Source organism: Tauraco erythrolophus, chromosome 6 (genome assembly GCF_009769465.1).
Source record: "Tauraco erythrolophus isolate bTauEry1 chromosome 6, bTauEry1.pri, whole genome shotgun sequence".
Classification (NCBI taxonomy): Eukaryota; Metazoa; Chordata; class Aves; order Musophagiformes; family Musophagidae; genus Tauraco; species Tauraco erythrolophus.
The window spans coordinates 45,708,706-45,727,396 of record NC_141470.1 but is presented as its reverse complement, the minus strand read 5'-3'; the positions used below and the strand labels follow the sequence as shown (position 1 = coordinate 45,727,396).

Genomic DNA, 18,691 nt, shown 5'->3' with positions numbered 1-18,691 from the left:
TAATGTTAGGGACTGTGAAAATGGAAGGGCATGAAACCAGCGACTGGAACAGCTACTACGCCGACACTCAGGAGGTGAGTAAATACCAGGGTCTGGCTCCAGTGCTGCCCCTCTGCAAGGGGGAGGGGGGGGGCCGGGGGGGAGGGCTGGGGGTCTGGACGGGGGCAGGAATCGGTTTGCACTCCAGATCCTGCCAGAGCAAACGTGCCTCCCTCCTCCCTCCGGCGCTGAAGCTGGCCAGGCTTCCTCGAGGAAAACAAGGCTTCCGAGAGCCCCGGGAGACGTTTGAGGGAGACCCGAGGCGGCTGCGGGCCCCCTAGGAGGGCCGGGGGGGCCGGGGGCAGCCCTCGATCTCATCTAAAAGGCGTAATCTTAGTTTGCGGCGCGCACAAAAGCGCCCCGTAAACTCTTGGCTCGGGGCAGGGGACTCGCCGTGCTGCCGGCCCCCGGCTCCTTCCTGGCAGCTGGCAGGGGCCGCGGGAGCCGGTCGCCAGCGCGGCCCGGGGCGGGAGCCGCGCCTTCCCCGCGCTCCTCGGCGGGGCCGCCGGCCTCTCTGCCCGCCGTCGCCGGGGACCTCACCTGCTAAAGCCGGGCGAAAAGAAAGGAGAGGGGGAAAAACTGCCGTTTGTTCCTACTTTGCAAGACGGGCTGCCTGCGCCCTGCGCTGCTGCCGCGGGCCGGCGGGCGGCGCTGCCGAGGGCGGCCCCGGAGCCCGCCCGGGAGGGGGGCCCGGCCACGGCCCCGCCGCCCCGGCCCCGGCCTCGGCCCAGCCCGGCCCGGCCTGCGGCACCCCGGGAGGCTCTTCCGTGCCCCTCGCCCGTTTGACATCACGGCGCAAAGCAAGGGGGAGAACCGGCCCGAGCGCCAGCAGCTGCGGCCGCGGAGAGGGCCACGGAAGCGCCCCCGGAGCCCTCCCCGCGGCGCGTCTCGGCCCTGCGGGGGCCCGGGGTTCGCGCTGTGCCGCTGCGGCTTTGCGGTGGGGGTCCCCGGGAGAAGCCAGCGCCTAACGGCGCGGCCAGCAGCCCCTCGGATTCCCGCCCGGGAAGGAGCCGTTTTAAGGAAGTGTGGTAGCGAGGCGGGCACCTAGGTGTGCGCACACGGGCATTGCATCAGCACACCCGGACACACGGCTCCACAGTCCCCACGCCTCGTCCCTGCACCCCGGAGCTGGCACACAACGCCCATAGGGCCACGCGGGCACAGGCGGATACGTGTCACCCTACTGGCATCTTGTTTGATAGAGGAAAGTCGGCTAAGGGCAAATAAGGGTCATCCTAATTATGTGCCGTTTCCAGACTCGTTTATCCTCGCCGTACTCATTATCCACAAACATAAAGTTAAGCGACCTTCGCTTTTGCTATTTTTCAGGCTCAATCTTTTCTCCTCCCCTGCTATTTAGTTTGAATCGCTGCATGGATGCAAGGTGGGAAACCCATCTGCGTTCTACCATCTCAAATAACTAATGTGATCCTCTAAATTAAAAGCGCATTTATAAGCTCGTGGAATTTGTAATGAGCAGTAATGGATTTTATACACTTAACCGCCGCCTAAACATCTTATTCTTAGCCGTAGTGCCTTTGTTCGAGGTAAACTGGGAACGTCTTTCTCCCTCCTGTTAAATCAGATGCCGTACTGGAAAGTACATTTTCAGGCTCCCCGGTTCTGCCTTTTTTAAGAGTTGTGTTGTGTGGTAGAGTGCTACAATTTTTGCACGTCAGGCAATTGGAGAAAATCGCAGGCAGGGAAAGTTCATGCTTTTCATAATCTGAGAAAGTTTGTTTGTTTTTTTTTTAACTTTAATTTAAAGACCGATTTGATAGAAAATGCAGGCAAGGGGGAAGCTTTCCTCAGATAAAATGCGCGGATGTGAGGCGTTGGTTTTGATTTCTTTTTTTTTTCACAAGATATTATCACATCTTGTGTAAGAATAGAAATTTAAATCAGTGCAGAGGGGGACGGATGAGTGAGATTATTCTAAGTGCAGGCCGTTGAATTTCTCCTCGGCACGGACAGCGTATGCCCGTAAATTTCAATAATCTGTGGAGTTTAAATATTTAGCTAGCAGACGGAACACAAAATCAACAAAAACGCGGGAATACTCCGGAAGGAAACCTCCTCCCGGAGCAGGTAAAGCCCGCAGCCTGGCTCTGCGGGGGCACGGAGCTGCTCCGGGAAGGCCGTCGATCCTTGCGCCCGGGGATCCCGGCGCAGCCCGCACAAGCCGCGGCTCGCCGGTAAAACGGGAGCTCGTCGGGACCGAGCAGCCCCACTCAGTGTGTATTTATAAACACGTATAAATATGAATTCGACGTTTTCGTCGCTCCAGCGGCCTTTCCGTGCGGCTTATGAACACGCTTTCCTGAGTATCGGGAAGCGGACGGTGTCCCGCGGTAGGACGCTTGCACGGCTCACTGGGCAGGGCGGGCAGGATGGGCCTGACGGCCGGATCCGGCCTCGCCGGGATTCTACCTGCCACTCTCACCCCCCTAACTCCCTCTCTCCATCTCGCTGCCCTAGGCCTATTCCTCGGTGCCCGTGAGCAACATGAACTCGGGGTTGGGCTCCATGAACACCATGAACACCTACATGACCATGAACACCATGACAACGAGCGGCAACATGACCTCCAGCTCCTTCAACATGTCCTACGCCAACACGGGGCTGGGGGCCGGGCTGAGCCCCGGCGCCGTGGCCGGTATGCCGGCGGGTTCGGCAGGGCCGGTGAACGGCATGCCTGCTGGCGTGACTGCCATGGGCACAGCTCTGAGCCCTGGCGGCATCAACGCCATGTCAGCCCAGCCAGCCCCCATGAATGGGCTGAGCCCCTACGGCAGCATGAACCCCTGCATGAGCCCCATGGCCTACACTCAGTCCAACCTGGGCAGGACGCGGGACGCCAAGACCTTCAAGCGGAGCTACCCCCATGCCAAGCCACCCTACTCTTACATCTCCCTCATCACCATGGCCATCCAGCAGGCACCCAGCAAGATGCTGACACTGAGCGAGATCTACCAATGGATCATGGACCTTTTCCCTTACTATCGGCAGAACCAGCAGCGCTGGCAGAACAGCATCCGCCACTCGCTCTCCTTCAACGACTGCTTCGTCAAGGTGGCCCGCTCCCCTGACAAGCCTGGAAAAGGCTCCTACTGGACCCTGCATCCCGACTCCGGCAACATGTTTGAAAACGGCTGCTACCTCCGTCGGCAAAAGCGCTTCAAGTGTGAGAAGCCAGCGAACAGCAAAGCCCCTCAGGAGGGCAGGAAAGATCAGGCCGGGGCCTCCAGTTCCAGCTCCAACTCCCCCCTGCACAGAGGCCACAATAAACCTGCGCAGCTGGACACCGCGACCTCCCTCTCCAGCTCCAACCCGTCCACTAGCCCCCAGTCTATGGACCACAGCGGATCGAGCACGGAGCTAAAGACCTCGGCTTCGGCCGCTTCCTCCACCATCAGCTCTGTCCCCACCTTGGCCTCTGTCCCACACCCCCCTCACTCCTTAGCCCATGAACCCCAGCTCCACCTCAAGGGCGATCCCCACTACTCCTTCAACCACCCCTTTTCCATCAACAACCTCATGTCCTCCTCGGAGCAGCAGCACAAGCTGGACTTCAAAGCCTACGAGCAGGCACTGCAATATTCCTCCTATGGGGCCAGCATCCCCGCCGGGCTGCCCCTGGGCAGTGCCTCCATGGCGGGCCGGAGCAGCATCGAGCCCTCTGCCCTAGAGCCCTCCTACTACCAAGGTGTGTATTCCAGACCCGTGCTAAACACCTCCTAGCTCTGCAACCCCCGCCGCCCGGGGGCGAGCCCCTCTCCCCCCTCCTCCCCTTTCCTGGCTTCTCTCCCTTCTTTCCCCTCTCCCTGCGACAAACCGAGGTGTTTCCGCACGCTGCGTGCAAAGGACTGTTACTTTTTAATTGTCTCGCGACGCGTTGTGTGTTGTTATGATCCACCACGACCTCCTGCAAAGCCAGCCGCGTCCCGCTTGTACATACCCCCCTCCCGCCGCCGCCGCCCAGCCCCTCTCCCCGGAGATCCCCCTCTAGCCTTTGCAGGGTTACTAAAAAGAGGAAAAAATTGTTGAGCTTGTAAACTACTTGTTTGTGCTTTCCGCCCCTCGTCTTCCCCCCTTCTGTGCGCTATAATCTCATGTAAGTTTACAGGTATGTGGCAATACTTTAACAATACGGAGATGAAGAAGCGAGTAGACATTTAAGGCTTTTTTTAATTAAAAAGGCTTTGAAGGACAATACTGCTGTGAAGTAGCAAAACACTAAGAGAATCTCTAAGCAACAAGAGGACTATTTACTTTCTCGGATCATCCTTTTGATACTTGCAAAATAAACCTTCGGCTAGTACAACCCGCATACACCCAGATGCTGCGGGCTGGATCCTGCACTCCCGAGGGGACCAACTGGAGCTTTGGAGTGCAGGATGCGACCCTTTTTTTTTTTTTTTTTTCCAAGTGTTACCTATCTTGGGATGTAATATAAAGTTACAAGAGGTCACAGCCAGTTGGATATTTTTTTTTCCTTCCCATCTGTTACTGAAGATTCTCGTTCATCAGGAACTCTCATCAACATGTGGATGACATGCTTATTTAATTTAAGTGTCTCTTCATTGTGTACCAGCTAGAACTGTGTATCTATATAACAAAGTTCTTTTCCCCTTCCCCCAGGAAACCTTGACTATTACACCGACGCAAGGAGAAGAGGAGAGCTCTTTCTCTCTCCCCTTTTCCAGCTTGTTCAATAAATTCCGCATCCTTTTTTTTTTTTTTTTTTTTTTTTTTTGTGGCCGTTTAATTATCGCCATCGTTAGCTTGTTTCATCCAGTGTTAATGCACTTTCCACAGTTTTACACGGTGTTAGCATAGCCAGACGGGTTTTATTATTATTCCTGTTCGCTGTCTCAATGTTCTTAATTTATTGCATGGTTTATATTTTTTTTTCTTTCTTTACAGCTGAAAATTGCTTTAAATGACAGTAAAAAAAGAATTACACGTGAATTTAAGAAATTTTGTTAATTTTATAAATGTGATTGTAATTGAAAAAAATATTTTGATTTAAAACGATAACTGAGAATTTAATGCGTGAAGTATGTTTTTGATCATTTGCAGTTAAGGACTTCAAATAAATCAAATGTTAACTATGAGAGACTTCTGCTATTTTCTTTCCAAATTTCTGGGGCGGGTTACGGAGGACGAAGACATGTGCCAGAAAAATAACCAACCGTAGCGCTAAAGCGTGGATGGGAAGAGGAACAATTTGTACGGCCAAGCTTGTGCGGAGGGCCCGGAGGGGCCGGCGTTGCCGCGGGAAGGAAGAGGACGCGCTCGCAGGGTGCGTTTGCGGGCGCTGCGATGCCACCGGCGTGTGCGGGTGTGTATCCGGTGGTATATATATATATATATTTTTTTTTTTTTAATTCACGGTGCCGGAGTAAGTTGAGAGGGAGGGAAAAAGCCACCCGAGGCGGTGTAACCTCCCGGGTGCTTTGCGGCCGGGGCTGCCGGGGCGGCGGCGGCCAAACTCGGCGTTTCCCCGCCGGCCGGGGCGACGCCCGAGGGGAGCGTCTGTAGCTCTGCTCCGCCTCGCCCCGGGCCGCTGGAAAGGCCGGGCCGAGCTCCCAGCCCACCTCTCGCTTTGTAGCCCTGGCTCGGATGGACCCCGGTAATAACAGCCGCCGCGCTGGTCGCCATTGAGCGGCATCGTCGGGGAGGGGTTAAACGTGAACAGATTTCGCTGTGCTCGGCCCCCTTCGTGCACGGCCGCCAGCTAAAATACTGGGTAATTCTCATAATTATCACATAATTTCCCTCTGATGGTTTAGGGACAGCGGCGGCAAACTAAATTTAAGGGTCGGTTTAGAAAAGAAAAGCCAAGCCAGCGCCCCAGAAATCTCACCAAATTCCCTCAACACTACTACCCAGCGAAAAACGGGAGAAAAAGAGTATTGGAGAGCCCCTCTGCCGCGGGCTTTGCAGGTGTGGCCGGATCAGTCGCTGGTAGCCCGGCGGCGAGGGTCGGGATATGGGCACGGTGCTCCGGGCAAGACGGAGCCCGTGCCGGCATCGTGCTGCGCGGGTGCGCTCGGTCGGGCGCAGATTCACCGCGGGTCCTGCCCGGGCTGTAGCCTGCGAGTCCTACAGCGGGACGGAGAGGGGGTGTGTGCCCGGGACTCCGGGTTTGGCCGGGTACCCCATGACCCGGCTGTGCGGCCCCTTCGCCCTCGGTATTTTCTGAAGTGGCGAGCACCAACAGATCCCCGGCAGCCAGGGCCAGCTCGGGGCTGCTGAGCACCAGGTCCAGGCAGTTGGATCCTATTTAAAGTCACTCTTTTTCTGTCAAAAGGGACTTTGTGCGAATCGAGACAGGATGAAGCCCGTTTTCAGCAGGACTTCCCTTGTCTCCCACAGACCAGTCTGCAGAGATTATGCCACTGCAGAGTGGAGACATTGATTTAATGCCTTGCGCTTGTACACAGAAAATATCAATCGACAGACAGCGATAAGGCAGCAGGTTTCACATATCAGCTGAGGAGCACAGACCGTGTGTAATAGAAATATTCGGGGCGTGGGTAATAAAAGAGTTTAAGCGGACCGACGCGGCTCCAAACCTCTCAGAGATAAGGAGCGGAGCCTGTCACGGATACAGCCTGTGCCCCTTCGCCACTCGCCATCCAGATTATATTCCTTCTCTTTCTTCTCGTAGGCAAAGGGTGGCTGCGGTGGGCAATGGTCCACTGACATAACAGGGATGCGTCTCACGTTAAAAACGCGGGTTCTCGCCGCAGGAAGAGCAGCTTTCTGTGCTCAGTTGAAGACTTGGAAGTCAACAGAGGGAAGAAGAGTCCCCTGTTTTCTGTCCCGCTCCTAGCTGCCCTGCTGCTGCTTTAATCCTCTACTCAAGAAGCCCCCAGCCACAGTGCGAAAATAAACTCAAAGTGGGTTTAATAGGAAAGAAGGTGCATCCCCCGCCCCGCGATATGTAGAGGGGAGCTTGCGAGCATCTCCTTCCAGCCGGACCGCTCACCCTGTGCCAGGAGGGAAGGAACTTGCGGGTGCGGGAGCTTTGCCCGTGTCGGAGGTGGTGTCTCAGCCCCGCGTCCGGGACACAGGCAAAGCGGGGGCCCGCCAGGCTGCAGGCTCCGGCCATCATCGCAATTTATAGGGGAACTTCGCCTTTTCCTACACGGCAGTTATCCCGACTGGCCACGTGCAAGGGAACGAAAACGGCTCATTTAACGTCAATAAATACAAGCGGGGAGTAATTTAGGGCGGCGGGGGATCTCTGTAAAGATTTACACGGAGTTTGGGCGGTGAGGAGGCCCCCGACCCGGGGCGGCGGGGCGAGGGGCGGGGGGGGGTGTCGGGTGCATTTGCAGGGTGCGCCGGCGGGGCAGGGGCCGTCGAGGCGGCGCGGCTGGGCAGGGCAGCCCCCGCAGCCGGGGGCAAGGAGCGGCCGTGAGTCCTGCCCTGGCACAGCAGGACCCTCCTCTGCCGAGGGCTCCGGCGTCCCTGTGTGGACCGGCAAGGGGGGCAGGATGGGGCCGTCTCCCGTGGCACCTTCTCGGAGCACTTTCCCACCGGAGAGTGGATGGAATAAAACCAACCTCAGCCGCCCAGATCAAGGGGCAGAAATAAAATCACAAATACCTCTTGGGTTGTTTTCTGAGTGCGAGTGGACAACACTGACACCTACATCGGCAAACAATCGAAGGGTGCAAGTTTATTGGAAGAAATTAATTTAAAATGTTCGGGACCGAAAGATGAGAAAAAAATATTTCCCGGTCAGTTTTTCCCTCTGCAACAGTCATGTCAATAAATTATAAGAAAATCGTAACATAACGGCGCGAGAAAACACTTAAGCTTTCGGCATAGCTTCAAAAATTGTTTTGAAATGTTGAGTAGATATTGAACACTTGAATGGCTACTGGTCCGTCCACACAAACCCGAAATAAATTAAATCCCTTGCTGTAACGCCAACTAGCCCTTAAAAGAGCAATTGACTCTGTTTTAATTTTACAGCAATATTATAGATAAAGCACTTGATTGCGAGAACAAGACACCTTGTATTATTTATTTTCTGTTATGATAAAACGAGATGTAGGCACATAAGTGTGAGCTTGTGTGATTAATCACTCTGAAAAAATATTTTAAGAACGGAGACTTAATAAATGTATACATTTCATGTTCATTCTAGTTGCTCATTTTAATTCGTGAAGAAGCAAATTATCCTCATATAAACACATGATAGAAAGTTCTCTCGGGAGGCATATAGATGCACACATTCTATACATTAACATATATATAATTAATATGTACTTGTTTCCAGGGGAGACAAGTGGAAATATACACAACACACAATGACCAGGCAAAAATCAGACCACAGTAGTTCAGAGTGACTGGGCTACGGAATGTACACGTAAGTCCTCGCGAAACTCCCACGCTGCGATATTGTGTTAGGAAATATAGGAGAATGGTTAATAGCTAGAATAAAAATGCAATTAGTTTGATTATTTAAATGTCAAGGGCGGTGCTGCAAAATGGGTCATTTTTTTTCTCTTAATGCAAAATCAGGCTTCGCAGCTACTAGCAAAGGCAGAGCAATAACTAAAAAAAATAGCTAGTACATTTTCTGTGATTTGCGGTGTCGAAAGGTCTTTTTCAGCGGGAGAAAATAATTGAGGGAAGAGAAGAGTGGAAAAGGGGAGGCGATAAGAAGAAAACCTGCCTTTGTTCTCTCTGGTTATTTTCTACTAATTATTCTGCCCATTGTGACAAAGTAGCAGTTAAGGATAGATTAGAGTAAATAACCTCGCATTTCACTCCCAAACCGTGAAGCTTTCTGGCCCAAGCCGTGCCATGGTGTTTGTGTTTCTCCCCTTCACCTCAAACAGAAACTCATTGAGATTTCAGAGCTTTGAACTTTGGACGGATCAAACTGCCAGCGCTCACCTTTGTCTCCAGTCATTAGGATTTAAAACACATGTAGCTTCATGGCAGAATCCATTTGTCTCTGCGAAGGGAAAAAATTGCAACCTCCTCTCTTCTCCCCACCTCAAAACTCCTACATCTAGCTGAATTAATTGAAACGATCATTTCCCGGAATGACGCCTCCGCTGCGGGAGCGTTGCTCGAATAGGTTTTGCACAGGCGGGCTATTTTAGGGGAAACGTCGTTATTTTGCTACTACTTTTTTACTGTCGGTAATCTAATTTTTGTCATGAAGTGTTGGTACTCCTGCTCGTTATTCCAAGGTCGAGCTATGGGTAGAATTATTATTATTATTATTATTATTATTATTATTATTATTATTATTATTATTATTATTATTATTATTATTATTATTATTATTATTATTATTATTATAGCCAGCAGGCGGAACACGCTCTGAACCTGAGCATCGCCGTGCCCCGCTGCCCTAGGCGCGTCTCGGAGGTCCCTCCGCGGCGGCGGAAGCTCTGAAGCGGCGCGGAGGCCACACGGGAGCGGGCGGGACCGGGCCCCGGCGGGCGCGGAGCGCGGGTGCGGCTGCCCCGCCAGCCCCCGCCAGCCTCCGCCCGGTCCCGGTGGCCCGAGCCTTTCCCAGCGGGCGGCGTTGCCCAGCTGCCGCCCAGCCCGGCTTTGGGTTTGCGACTTCCCGTCCTTCGCCTTCACTGGGCTCCCGGGGGGAATAGGTTGGGACGGGGGCCCCCGGGTGGATATGTTTCGGGCGACCGCATTTCTGTTTCCGAAATCAGTCCCGTTCACACACCTCTTGGCAGTGAAAGGGTGCCGAGTCCGCCGCCGGCCGGGGGAGAAACCACCCCCAGCAGCGGAGGCGGGGGCATCCCCTTCACGGACCGGGCACCCGTTGGCCATGAGCCGTCCGACGGAGATGCCGTGTGCCCCCCGGGGCTGGCACTCTCTTCATGAGGGCTCCAGGAGCTGGCCCACGCCGCTGAGAGTGGGACCCACGTGATTTCACCCCACGCCGCGCTGGCGGGGCAGGAGGGTGCAGCCGCGCCCTCGGGCTCCGGCCGGCCCGCAGCGGGCCCTCACCTCGCTCCCAGCCAGCCCCGGGCACCGAGGCGCAAAGGATCCTATCCCGGGGGCAGGATCTGGCCCTCGCAGCAACCATTTCCACGGCAAACACCACCTTTGTGCCCGGTACCCCTGAGTGCTCCCTAATGAATCATCTACATTTGCCATCTACCGCGCAGTGGCTGAAACGTATTTTCCCCTTTATTCCTTCTCTTCTGTGAGCCTGCCCGGCGGGTTGCTAACACACATTTCCTCTGGTTATGACCGGCGGAAAATGCAAACATGTTGGTAACCAGGAGGTGGGCCTCATTCTGCAAACCAGGATCTCTCCATAGTGACTCTCAGTAATGACCTCTTTAGCATAATAAAGCCCCGAGGGCGGGGAATCTTTGAACTGCGGGGCAGGAGATTGGAATAAGAGCATGTCTGAACTTATTCAAATGTATGCAACAAGTTTTCTAGTTCTAAGGTTATCTGATGTGGCCAACAGACGTTTTCCCTCTTCCTTTTTTCCTTGCCTATTTGCTTTACCTAAGGAAATACTTTACAAACTTCAGGTATGTCAGTACGTTAAATGAATTTGAAAGGGAAAAAAACCAAGGCAACAAAACCGAGTCTCGACTCCACATTTAGTTGAAAAAAAAAAAAAAAAACCCAAACCCCCACAACAATAATAGAGAAATACTCCTGTTTAGAAAGGGGAGTTCCCTCGCTACCAAATACACGGAGCAGATCTAACATCAAGCCCCGGCCACCAGGAGCCCTGATAGAACCATCGGAAACTGTAAACGGAGGGGACCCCGCACGTCGCCGTCCCCCTTCCCCAGGGTCCCCCTGTTCAGCCGGCTCCGGGGCCCTCCTCCCGGCTGCCCCAGGCTTGGCCCTGCGGACACCCGAGCAACCCAAGAGCCATGGCACATGTCCTCGCGTCTCCCTTAAAAACATCGGGGCATCGGGGTCCAGAGGACGGGAGAAGAAAGAGACGCTGACCAGTGCAAAGCAGAGCTCTCCCTCATCCCACCCCCCGGGCAATTGTTCCCTTGAGCCCCTATTAATGCGGGACATATGTTATCCACAGGCAGTAGGCAGCGGTAAGACTTCGCCATCTAACTTGTTGCTCAACTTACGAGGCGGTTCTCATCTTCTCATCAAAAGCCGCCGGTCTTTCTTCAGCCGTATGGACAAAAACGTGAACAACAATGCCCGCCTCCGTTCACTTCAAAAGCTGCCATCGCGGAGGCTACTCAGAGAATTTTCTCTCTGCCTTTCATTCCCTGTTTGAAAAAAGGCACTACAGGGCCAAGGCGCTCCTAATACTCTTTGATGGGGATTGAATTCATTATCTCCAATAACACAATTGTGCTTGGCCAACGAAAAGAGCAAAGTAATACTCATCTAGAATTAGAGAGCGGGGCTCAGAAGAAAGGGAGCGGGAGGGTGAGGGGGGTGGGGGCATTTCAAAGGAAAAGTGAGGGGGGGGTGGGGAATGAGAAAACACCTATATCGAAAATCGGCTTGGAAGGAGGGGGTCCCCAGTAGTTTAAATTACAGAAGTGTATTAAGTGGCACATTGTACGGCTCAAGGCGCGTTGGTGGTCTGACTGCGCACTCTTTCCTCCGCCGGCCGAGTCGGCACCGCCTGAGTTGGAGGTTCTTGACATTTCCCTTCTCGGGGCGGCCCCGGTGAGCCCCGCCGCTCCCCTAGCTGTCCCGGTGGACCCCGACGCCCGTCACCATGTCAGCCGGGCTGCAGGCGGGGGAACCTCCCCACCTTGGGACACCGGCCCTTGCCCCGGGTGCAGCCGCAGCACCTGCGGTCCCCACCTGCTCACGCCGAGTTGGCGGACCCTTAGCAGCGATGGGGAGCCGCCCGCAAGCACAGAGCAGCCAAGCACGCAGAGCGCATACCCTCTCCCCCGCCCCGCCACCTCCAGGGACCGCAGGGACACTCAGAAGCCCGCCCTAGCAGGGATCGGGGTGGGGTCTCTCGGCACTGTCACACCTCGACACCGTCCAGGGCAACGGGCGCGCAAACAAACCCCGCCGAGGGTTCCCGCCTCCAGCGGCAGCAGGCACAGCCCGGGTGACCGCGGATTCGGTCTCGTCGGTGGAGGGCAAGAGATGGAGGGAGGAATGAATGAATGACGGGGCGAATGAATGAATGAATGAATGAACAGAACGAATGAATGGATAACGCACGCACAAATAAATAAATAAATAAATAATCGAGCGCGAAACCCAACCGATTGGAAAACCGCTGTGTTAATATGAGAGATTAAAATATTTGCCTGTTTGGCTTCCAGCGTAAATGTTTTCTATCGGGTGTTATCCAAACAGGCTAATTTTCAAAGCCAAGCAAAATACAGCGATGAGCGGTTAAACGCGTTGCGTGTATGACGGGCGGTTACGGGGCCCTGGGCGCGTAGTGCGGGTGCGGGTGCGTGTTCCACGCGTGTCCGCAGGCACACGGAGCGGCGGCGAGGTGGGCTAGAGATGCAAACCTCTGCGGCTCACTCACGTGTCTCTGAGCACCGCCACACACGCATCCATCCCACCGCAGAACCCACTCGTGTTTCCAAACTTCCCAGTGCCCGCTGCGGGGGCCCCGCAAGAGCTTACGCGGGCGCGGAAGGCCAAGGGGGAGCGGCCAGGACAGCCAGAGATGCGCCCGCGGAGCACTGGAGAAAGGCGCGGAGCCCCAGTCTCACCGGGTGTTTGCCACACCTCGCAAATGATGTCTTCAAAACTGTTTTTTTTTTTTTAGGTGTTGGCAGTCACACGGAAGGGGCCCACCAAAGCGATCCAGTCACCCGGGGACCTCCTGGCTGCTCGGGGAGGGGGAGGTATGTCAGAGGGACACCCAGCTTCGCAAGAGTTAAATTGCCCTCTCGGGAACAGCAGTCCTCCTACCCCACCCTAAATTGGGAGCCGGGAGCCCTAAACTGGCCAGCTGAGGAAGTGAGTCGGGGGATAGGAAATCCTGTCCCCTTCGGTGAGAGGTTTGCCCCCAGCAAGGGACACATTGGCCAAAGGGGAGACAGGAGGAGAGAGAGACCGTCTCTGCCAGCGCCCGTGGGGCTTTCCCCATTTACAATAATGCTGACCCTGTCGCCTTTCCTCTCACAAGACAAAGTTGACCTTGACGGGACTGGTTTCTGTGCGTTCACACTCCTCCTTTTAAACGCTCCCTGGGCAGGGGGTAGGTTTTTTCTTTTTCTAATTAGTGTGGACCGAGATTGCACTGACCTCAGTAGAGTCCGAGGTTCAAGGATTTCAGGGTATTTCCCACTTTGTAAAGTGCCTTCAGGGTTTATTTTTATTTGAGGGATGAAGGCTGCTTATTTGTTTAAGAAATTTAAAAAAATCTAGAATAAGGTGGTTGTTCCCAGGGAAAGCAGTAGCAAAATATTCCTGTCTTCTGCAGAAGTAGGATCAAACTCAACATTGTTTCTGCTGAGGTCTGTTTAGAGCAAGCATACATGATAACTGACCAGCTAACCATTTTACTGCTTGTAGTTTACCTCCCTGTGCATAATGACTTCTCCGAAGTATGCATGGAATGACCACATACTTCATGTCCAAGAATTACTTTTTACAAGTCAGCTTACCTTAACGATCGATGTGCCATTTATACTTTTACACAATAGACTTTAATTGTTACAAGGGAGCCCTTTGGTCTGCGAGAAATAATTTGTTTTGTGCTGTAGCACAAACAGAGGATTAGGGGTTCAGGTAAGGAATAAGCAGCAGCAACAACTTAATTCCTAGGCAACAAAGATCCTGCTTTCACGCCAGATTTCTTTCTAGTAAAAGCAAGGCAGGGCACCATCTCCAGCTCTCTGGACCAGTCAGACATTAGTTAGCCCGCACTTCTTCCTGGTTTAAATCTGTCCAGGGTTTCCCGCCCTTCATCCCTTCCAGGGCCAAAAGTTGCATGTAATGTTATGCAGTGCTAAGTGAAAATAAATATCAGAGATTCGTCAAATTAAACAGAATTCCATTTTTTAAAAAAAGTATCACGATTTAACAGGCAGAATTTGAAGGCAGCTCTGTGGCTTTAATTTTTAGCGTTCCATATTTCCAGTGAAACTGATACAAAGGCGATTGGATTCAAAAGTATCATTTTCATTTGGACAGATGGCTGATTATTTTTTTCCCCCCTGCAATCACTAGGATATCCGAAATTCGTGTGGAAATTATAAAATCCAACCAAGTTTAAGATAGAGACCCCCTTTCTCTTTCAGTGCCTGGGCACTGGCAGAGGATCATGGTGACCTGACTCTTGTCCCGGCTCTCTGAGGGCAGCAAGTGGCCTTGGAGGAGGGAGGCACCCCTTGTTTCTGAGTTTCCATGGGTGTTTCAGCAGAGGGGACAACCTGCATGCTCGCATTGGCTGAAACTACCCAGAAGATTCCCACTTTTGGAAACAAACCCAGTGACAAATGGACCCTGAGCTCTGACCCACTGGCTTCAGCCTGTTCCTAAACCAGCCTGGCCATCAGCCTGAAACCTGTCTGAGACAGGCAGCCTCAGCTCGGCTCCTTCACCTTCACACCCCTCCGGCTTTTCACCTCGCTTTTCTTGGCTATCTGTCCCCTTTGACAACAGTGAGGGTGGTGATGGCTTGCTCAGACTATGGTTTCCTAAAAAATTCAATACGTACAAATGAGGGACATACAAGTTGAAGTAAAAAACTTTTACAAGCCTGTATGAGGGCAAGCCACTAGGTCAACCTCACTTGAGAACCAGGATGGATAGGAGAGACAGCCAAGAGATACACAGCAATGTCCCGCTGAATGAAAGCAATTTCCAAATGCTTCCTCTTCCCTTGACACCATCTTTTCTTGACTCCTACTTTAAGAATGAAGCCAGCTGAGATCACTCTCTAAACACCACTAAGCAAGGGAAAGTGTTTAAGGATGCTGAAGGATGTCTGAGAGGACTCTGGGATGCAGATAGTTTCTACTCTTCCATTATCAGCAGCATAGATTAGCTGGTGGGTTTCCTTCTGCCACTTCTAGGAACCTGAGAGAGACCAACCTGCTGGTGAGTTCCTTCTGCACTGGGACTCAGTTTCCCACCCACAAGGAGGGACACACACATACACACACACACACACACACAAAAGCACAAACACACACACAAGCACAAACACACACACAAGCACAAACACACACACAACTGGACTTAAAGCACCATAAGGGGAGAGCTGCACTGAGAGATCAGCTGCTCACTGCAGGTCCCTTGGGAGACAGCTGTGTGGGCCTTCGCTGATTTTGAGCCAAATGAGGGCTGGAAATACCTTAGTGGCAGAAACAGGGAGCCTTTGGAGGTACTTCCAACCTTTGGTCATCAGCTCTTTAAAACAGGGACTGTTGTTTCACAGAGCATGTTACAATCCATGTGTTAGTGGAATGTGATAAGTAAATACGAACTAATTAAATAACAGCATTTCTAAGTGTCTCTAAGAGATGCCCAGTGCTTTGCAGGGTGGAACTGCAAAAGCCACTCAATATTTTTTAGCAGTAGTTTAGATTTTTAATGTTTGGAAAAAAACTGTATGCGTTTCCAGTCTCATCTCGATGCTATGAAGATGTGAATAAAGAAGAGATACAGTATTTTTCACATATTGTCTCATAACGGGGGTTCTTCGCATAGAAGTTCTGAACTTTCTAGCAAATATATACTCATGTGAGAAATCAAGAACATTTCAGTCTACTGTACAGGCAGATTTGACAATACTTTTAAGTCTTAGGTAATGTGTAAGACTTCATTACGAATTAGTGCGTTTTCTAAGGCATAAATACTTTCCCACTTTTTTTCTTTCTTTTTTTTTTTTTTTTTTTTTTTAATATTTGTACGTATTGTCTCCATTCTAGAAGTGCTGGAATAGAAAAGCTACCGTACACATTGATCAGAAAATACATTCATGGAAAGGGGTCGTTCCTTTTCAAATTTGTAATTTCAGAAGAAGGAAGGTCATTGCACTTAACCAGGTGAATTGTTTGTGACAGGGCAGTTTGAGAACAAACGATCAACATATATATTTTGGATCGAATAATTCTTAACAATCAGATCCTCTGGACTGCAGCAAATACACAGCATGTGCTGATGAGGTTGTGAAGCACAACAGTCCTGTTCCCATGCCAGTAACCCTAGTAAGGAAAAAAACAGAGCAGGAAAAACCACAGAGAAAATATCAGCTGTCTATATACTTAAAAAAAAAATCTAAAAAAATTCTTTTTTTCAATTTTTCCCTGGAAGTATCAATAACGCCTTTCAATATTGAGCTGCAAATCACAGCTAAACCCCTGTGAAAATAGTCAATATACAGACACGCGAAGACATAGAGCTCTTTAATTTACTGAAGGCACAGGCTGGAGCTCTCCTCATCTGCAAGGACCTGTGCTCTATAGGCTTTGCGGTTTGGCAGATGCAACACGCCTGAGCCAGTATGAGCGGGGCCGGATATTTCGAAAATTAAAAAGATATACGTGGAAAAAAAAAAAAAAAAAAGAAAAAGAAACAATCGTTTTTCCAAAGTAACACTGGTTTAATTACAAAATGATTGCTCAGTTTACTAAAAACAGGGGCTTCTTAAGATGATCGCAGGCGGAATTAAAGCTCGGGCAGCCGAAAGGCGTTTGCAGTTACAGCCGGTTTGCCCGGCCGGTTTGCCCGGCGCCCTCCCCGCCTCTCCGCTTTCAGAGTCGCTAACGGGGATCGCCCCGCCTGGGGGGCGGAGGGGCTCACCGGCCGCTGCTGTCGGCGCTGCCGCCGGCTCCGGCGCCCCAGGCGGTCACTAACGCGGCTGGGGAGCGCTGCGCGGGGGGGGACCGAAACGCAGCCCACGCCCTCAGCAAGGCGCGGGGATTTTCCCCCTTCCCCGTCCCTCCCCCGTCCCGCAGGCACACACCAGTCCCGGGTGTGTGGGCTGCCACTGACGGCAAAGGGATTATCGGTGCCGGAGCGGTGGGGGCGGGGAGGCTGCTGCCGGGCACTGCGGGCGGGGAGGGCGGGCCCGGGAGCCTCCCTTCCCAGAGCCGGTGCCTCTCTCCTGCTTGCCCGCCCGCTGCAAAGCACTGGGGAGCGAGCGAAGGATCTGGCACATTTGTCAGCCTGTGACTGTGTTGAAATCCAGCCCCCCTGACTTGTTAAAGCTTAGTGCCCCCCGCCCCGCCAGACCCGGCTGCCGAGTCAGCCCCGGCCCGTCGCTGCAGGCAGCGGCCGGCCGGGCGGTCCCCGCGGGGCGGGCAGCGGCCGGAGCGCTCCCGCACGCCCGGGGATTTCCTCCTCCTCCTCCTCTTCCTGCTGCCGGCCGAGCCTCGGAGCGACCTGGGGCAGAGGCACCCGGGCGCTCTAGGGGCGCAGAGACCCGCGCCCGCGCTCCCTCCGCGGCGCTCCGCGGGGCTGCAGCCGCCTTCGCTCCTCCGTGGGGTCACTTGTGCTTCCAGCCGCTGCTGAGGCGCCTGGGCTGCAGGTCCCCGGCGGGTGGGTATCTACTAAAACTGCCTACCTGTCTGAAAGGTTATTTATTTATTAGTAACTGTTCTTCTGATCAGCAGTTTTCTTTAAAAAAGAAGAAAAAAAAAAACCCTCTCATCTAAATTGGGCTTAAATATATGCCAATGGCCCCTGTAATAACCATGAAATCAAGCCACCTCCACGACAACGGGTTTGCAGTGTGTGTGAAAATGCCAGTCCCGTCGAGGGTGGATGTGAAATCTGATCTTGCTTCAGATTCAACTGAAAGACCAAAATGATTCATGCTTGACCGTGTCTCCTTGATATTTCAATTTTTCCTGCTTCCTCCCTACCGTCTCCTGGTGCACACTCATTCCAAGGGGTCTTTCAAACACTCGAGGAGTGTAAGAACAATGCCATATGCCGTATTTCCTTAAAGGGTTTTATTAGTAGGCTATCTAGAATGAAAACAAACCGCATTTCGCAAAACACCTCTTTAAAAGAAAAGCAGCCGGCGGTTGTTAAAAAAGGGGAGGACACGTGGCAAGTCTCTGGTGCATTTAATAGTATCCTCTCTTTCCTTCTGGGCTGCACGATATTTGGTCTTTATTTCGAGCAGTCCTCATGGACTTTAAGAAGTTTGCTCCCCAGATGATGGATGCCATTTCTGCTGGCAGGGGTGGCACCACCCGTTGCCCTGTGCCAGGTGTCTGCCACATCTGCCCGCGGGTGAAGGGAGACAGCACTTAGCAAAAAGGGCCATGGGCTTGGGGAAGCCAGGCTCAGGCAAGACCCTGGAGAGCCTGGGAGAGGGCCCGTGAGTGTGGCGCATGAGCTAAGCAGGAATGAGAGCTGGGAAGAAAGAGTGAGGACGTGGAAGGAGAAGGGATATAAAGCAGACAGTAAGCGGGGGAAGGCGGACCAAGTGGTCACAAGTCAGGAGAAACTGAAGAACGCTGGGAAAGGGAGATGACTGTAGGGAGCAGATGGCTGATAGGGGATGGGGGACAGCATGAAGGTGGACCACACGTGGAGCAGCTGTCTGCCTTTTCTAGGAAGTGAAAAGTTATAGGAAAGCAATCTACTGGCTGCTCCCCCTGTGCAGACGATAGGAGACGTACAGTGGAAGTCCGCCTCTCAACAGCAAACAAGGAAGCTTGCTTTTTTATGTGTGTGTTTAAGGTTGAATTTTGACCCC

At 52.7% G+C, this 18,691-nt stretch overlaps 1 protein-coding gene across 1 annotated transcript; it reads left to right on the top strand.

Moving 5' to 3' along the window:
* The first annotated feature begins 2 nt into the window (after nucleotides 1-2).
* Nucleotides 3-4,218, top strand: FOXA1 (forkhead box A1). Its single transcript, XM_086613560.1, has 3 exons — nucleotides 3-74; nucleotides 2,518-3,745; nucleotides 4,166-4,218. The coding sequence occupies exons 1-3, from the start codon at nucleotides 3-5 to the stop codon at nucleotides 4,216-4,218; spliced, it is 1,353 nt and encodes a 450-aa protein (XP_086469686.1).
* Nucleotides 4,219-18,691: the final 14,473 nt, after the last annotated feature.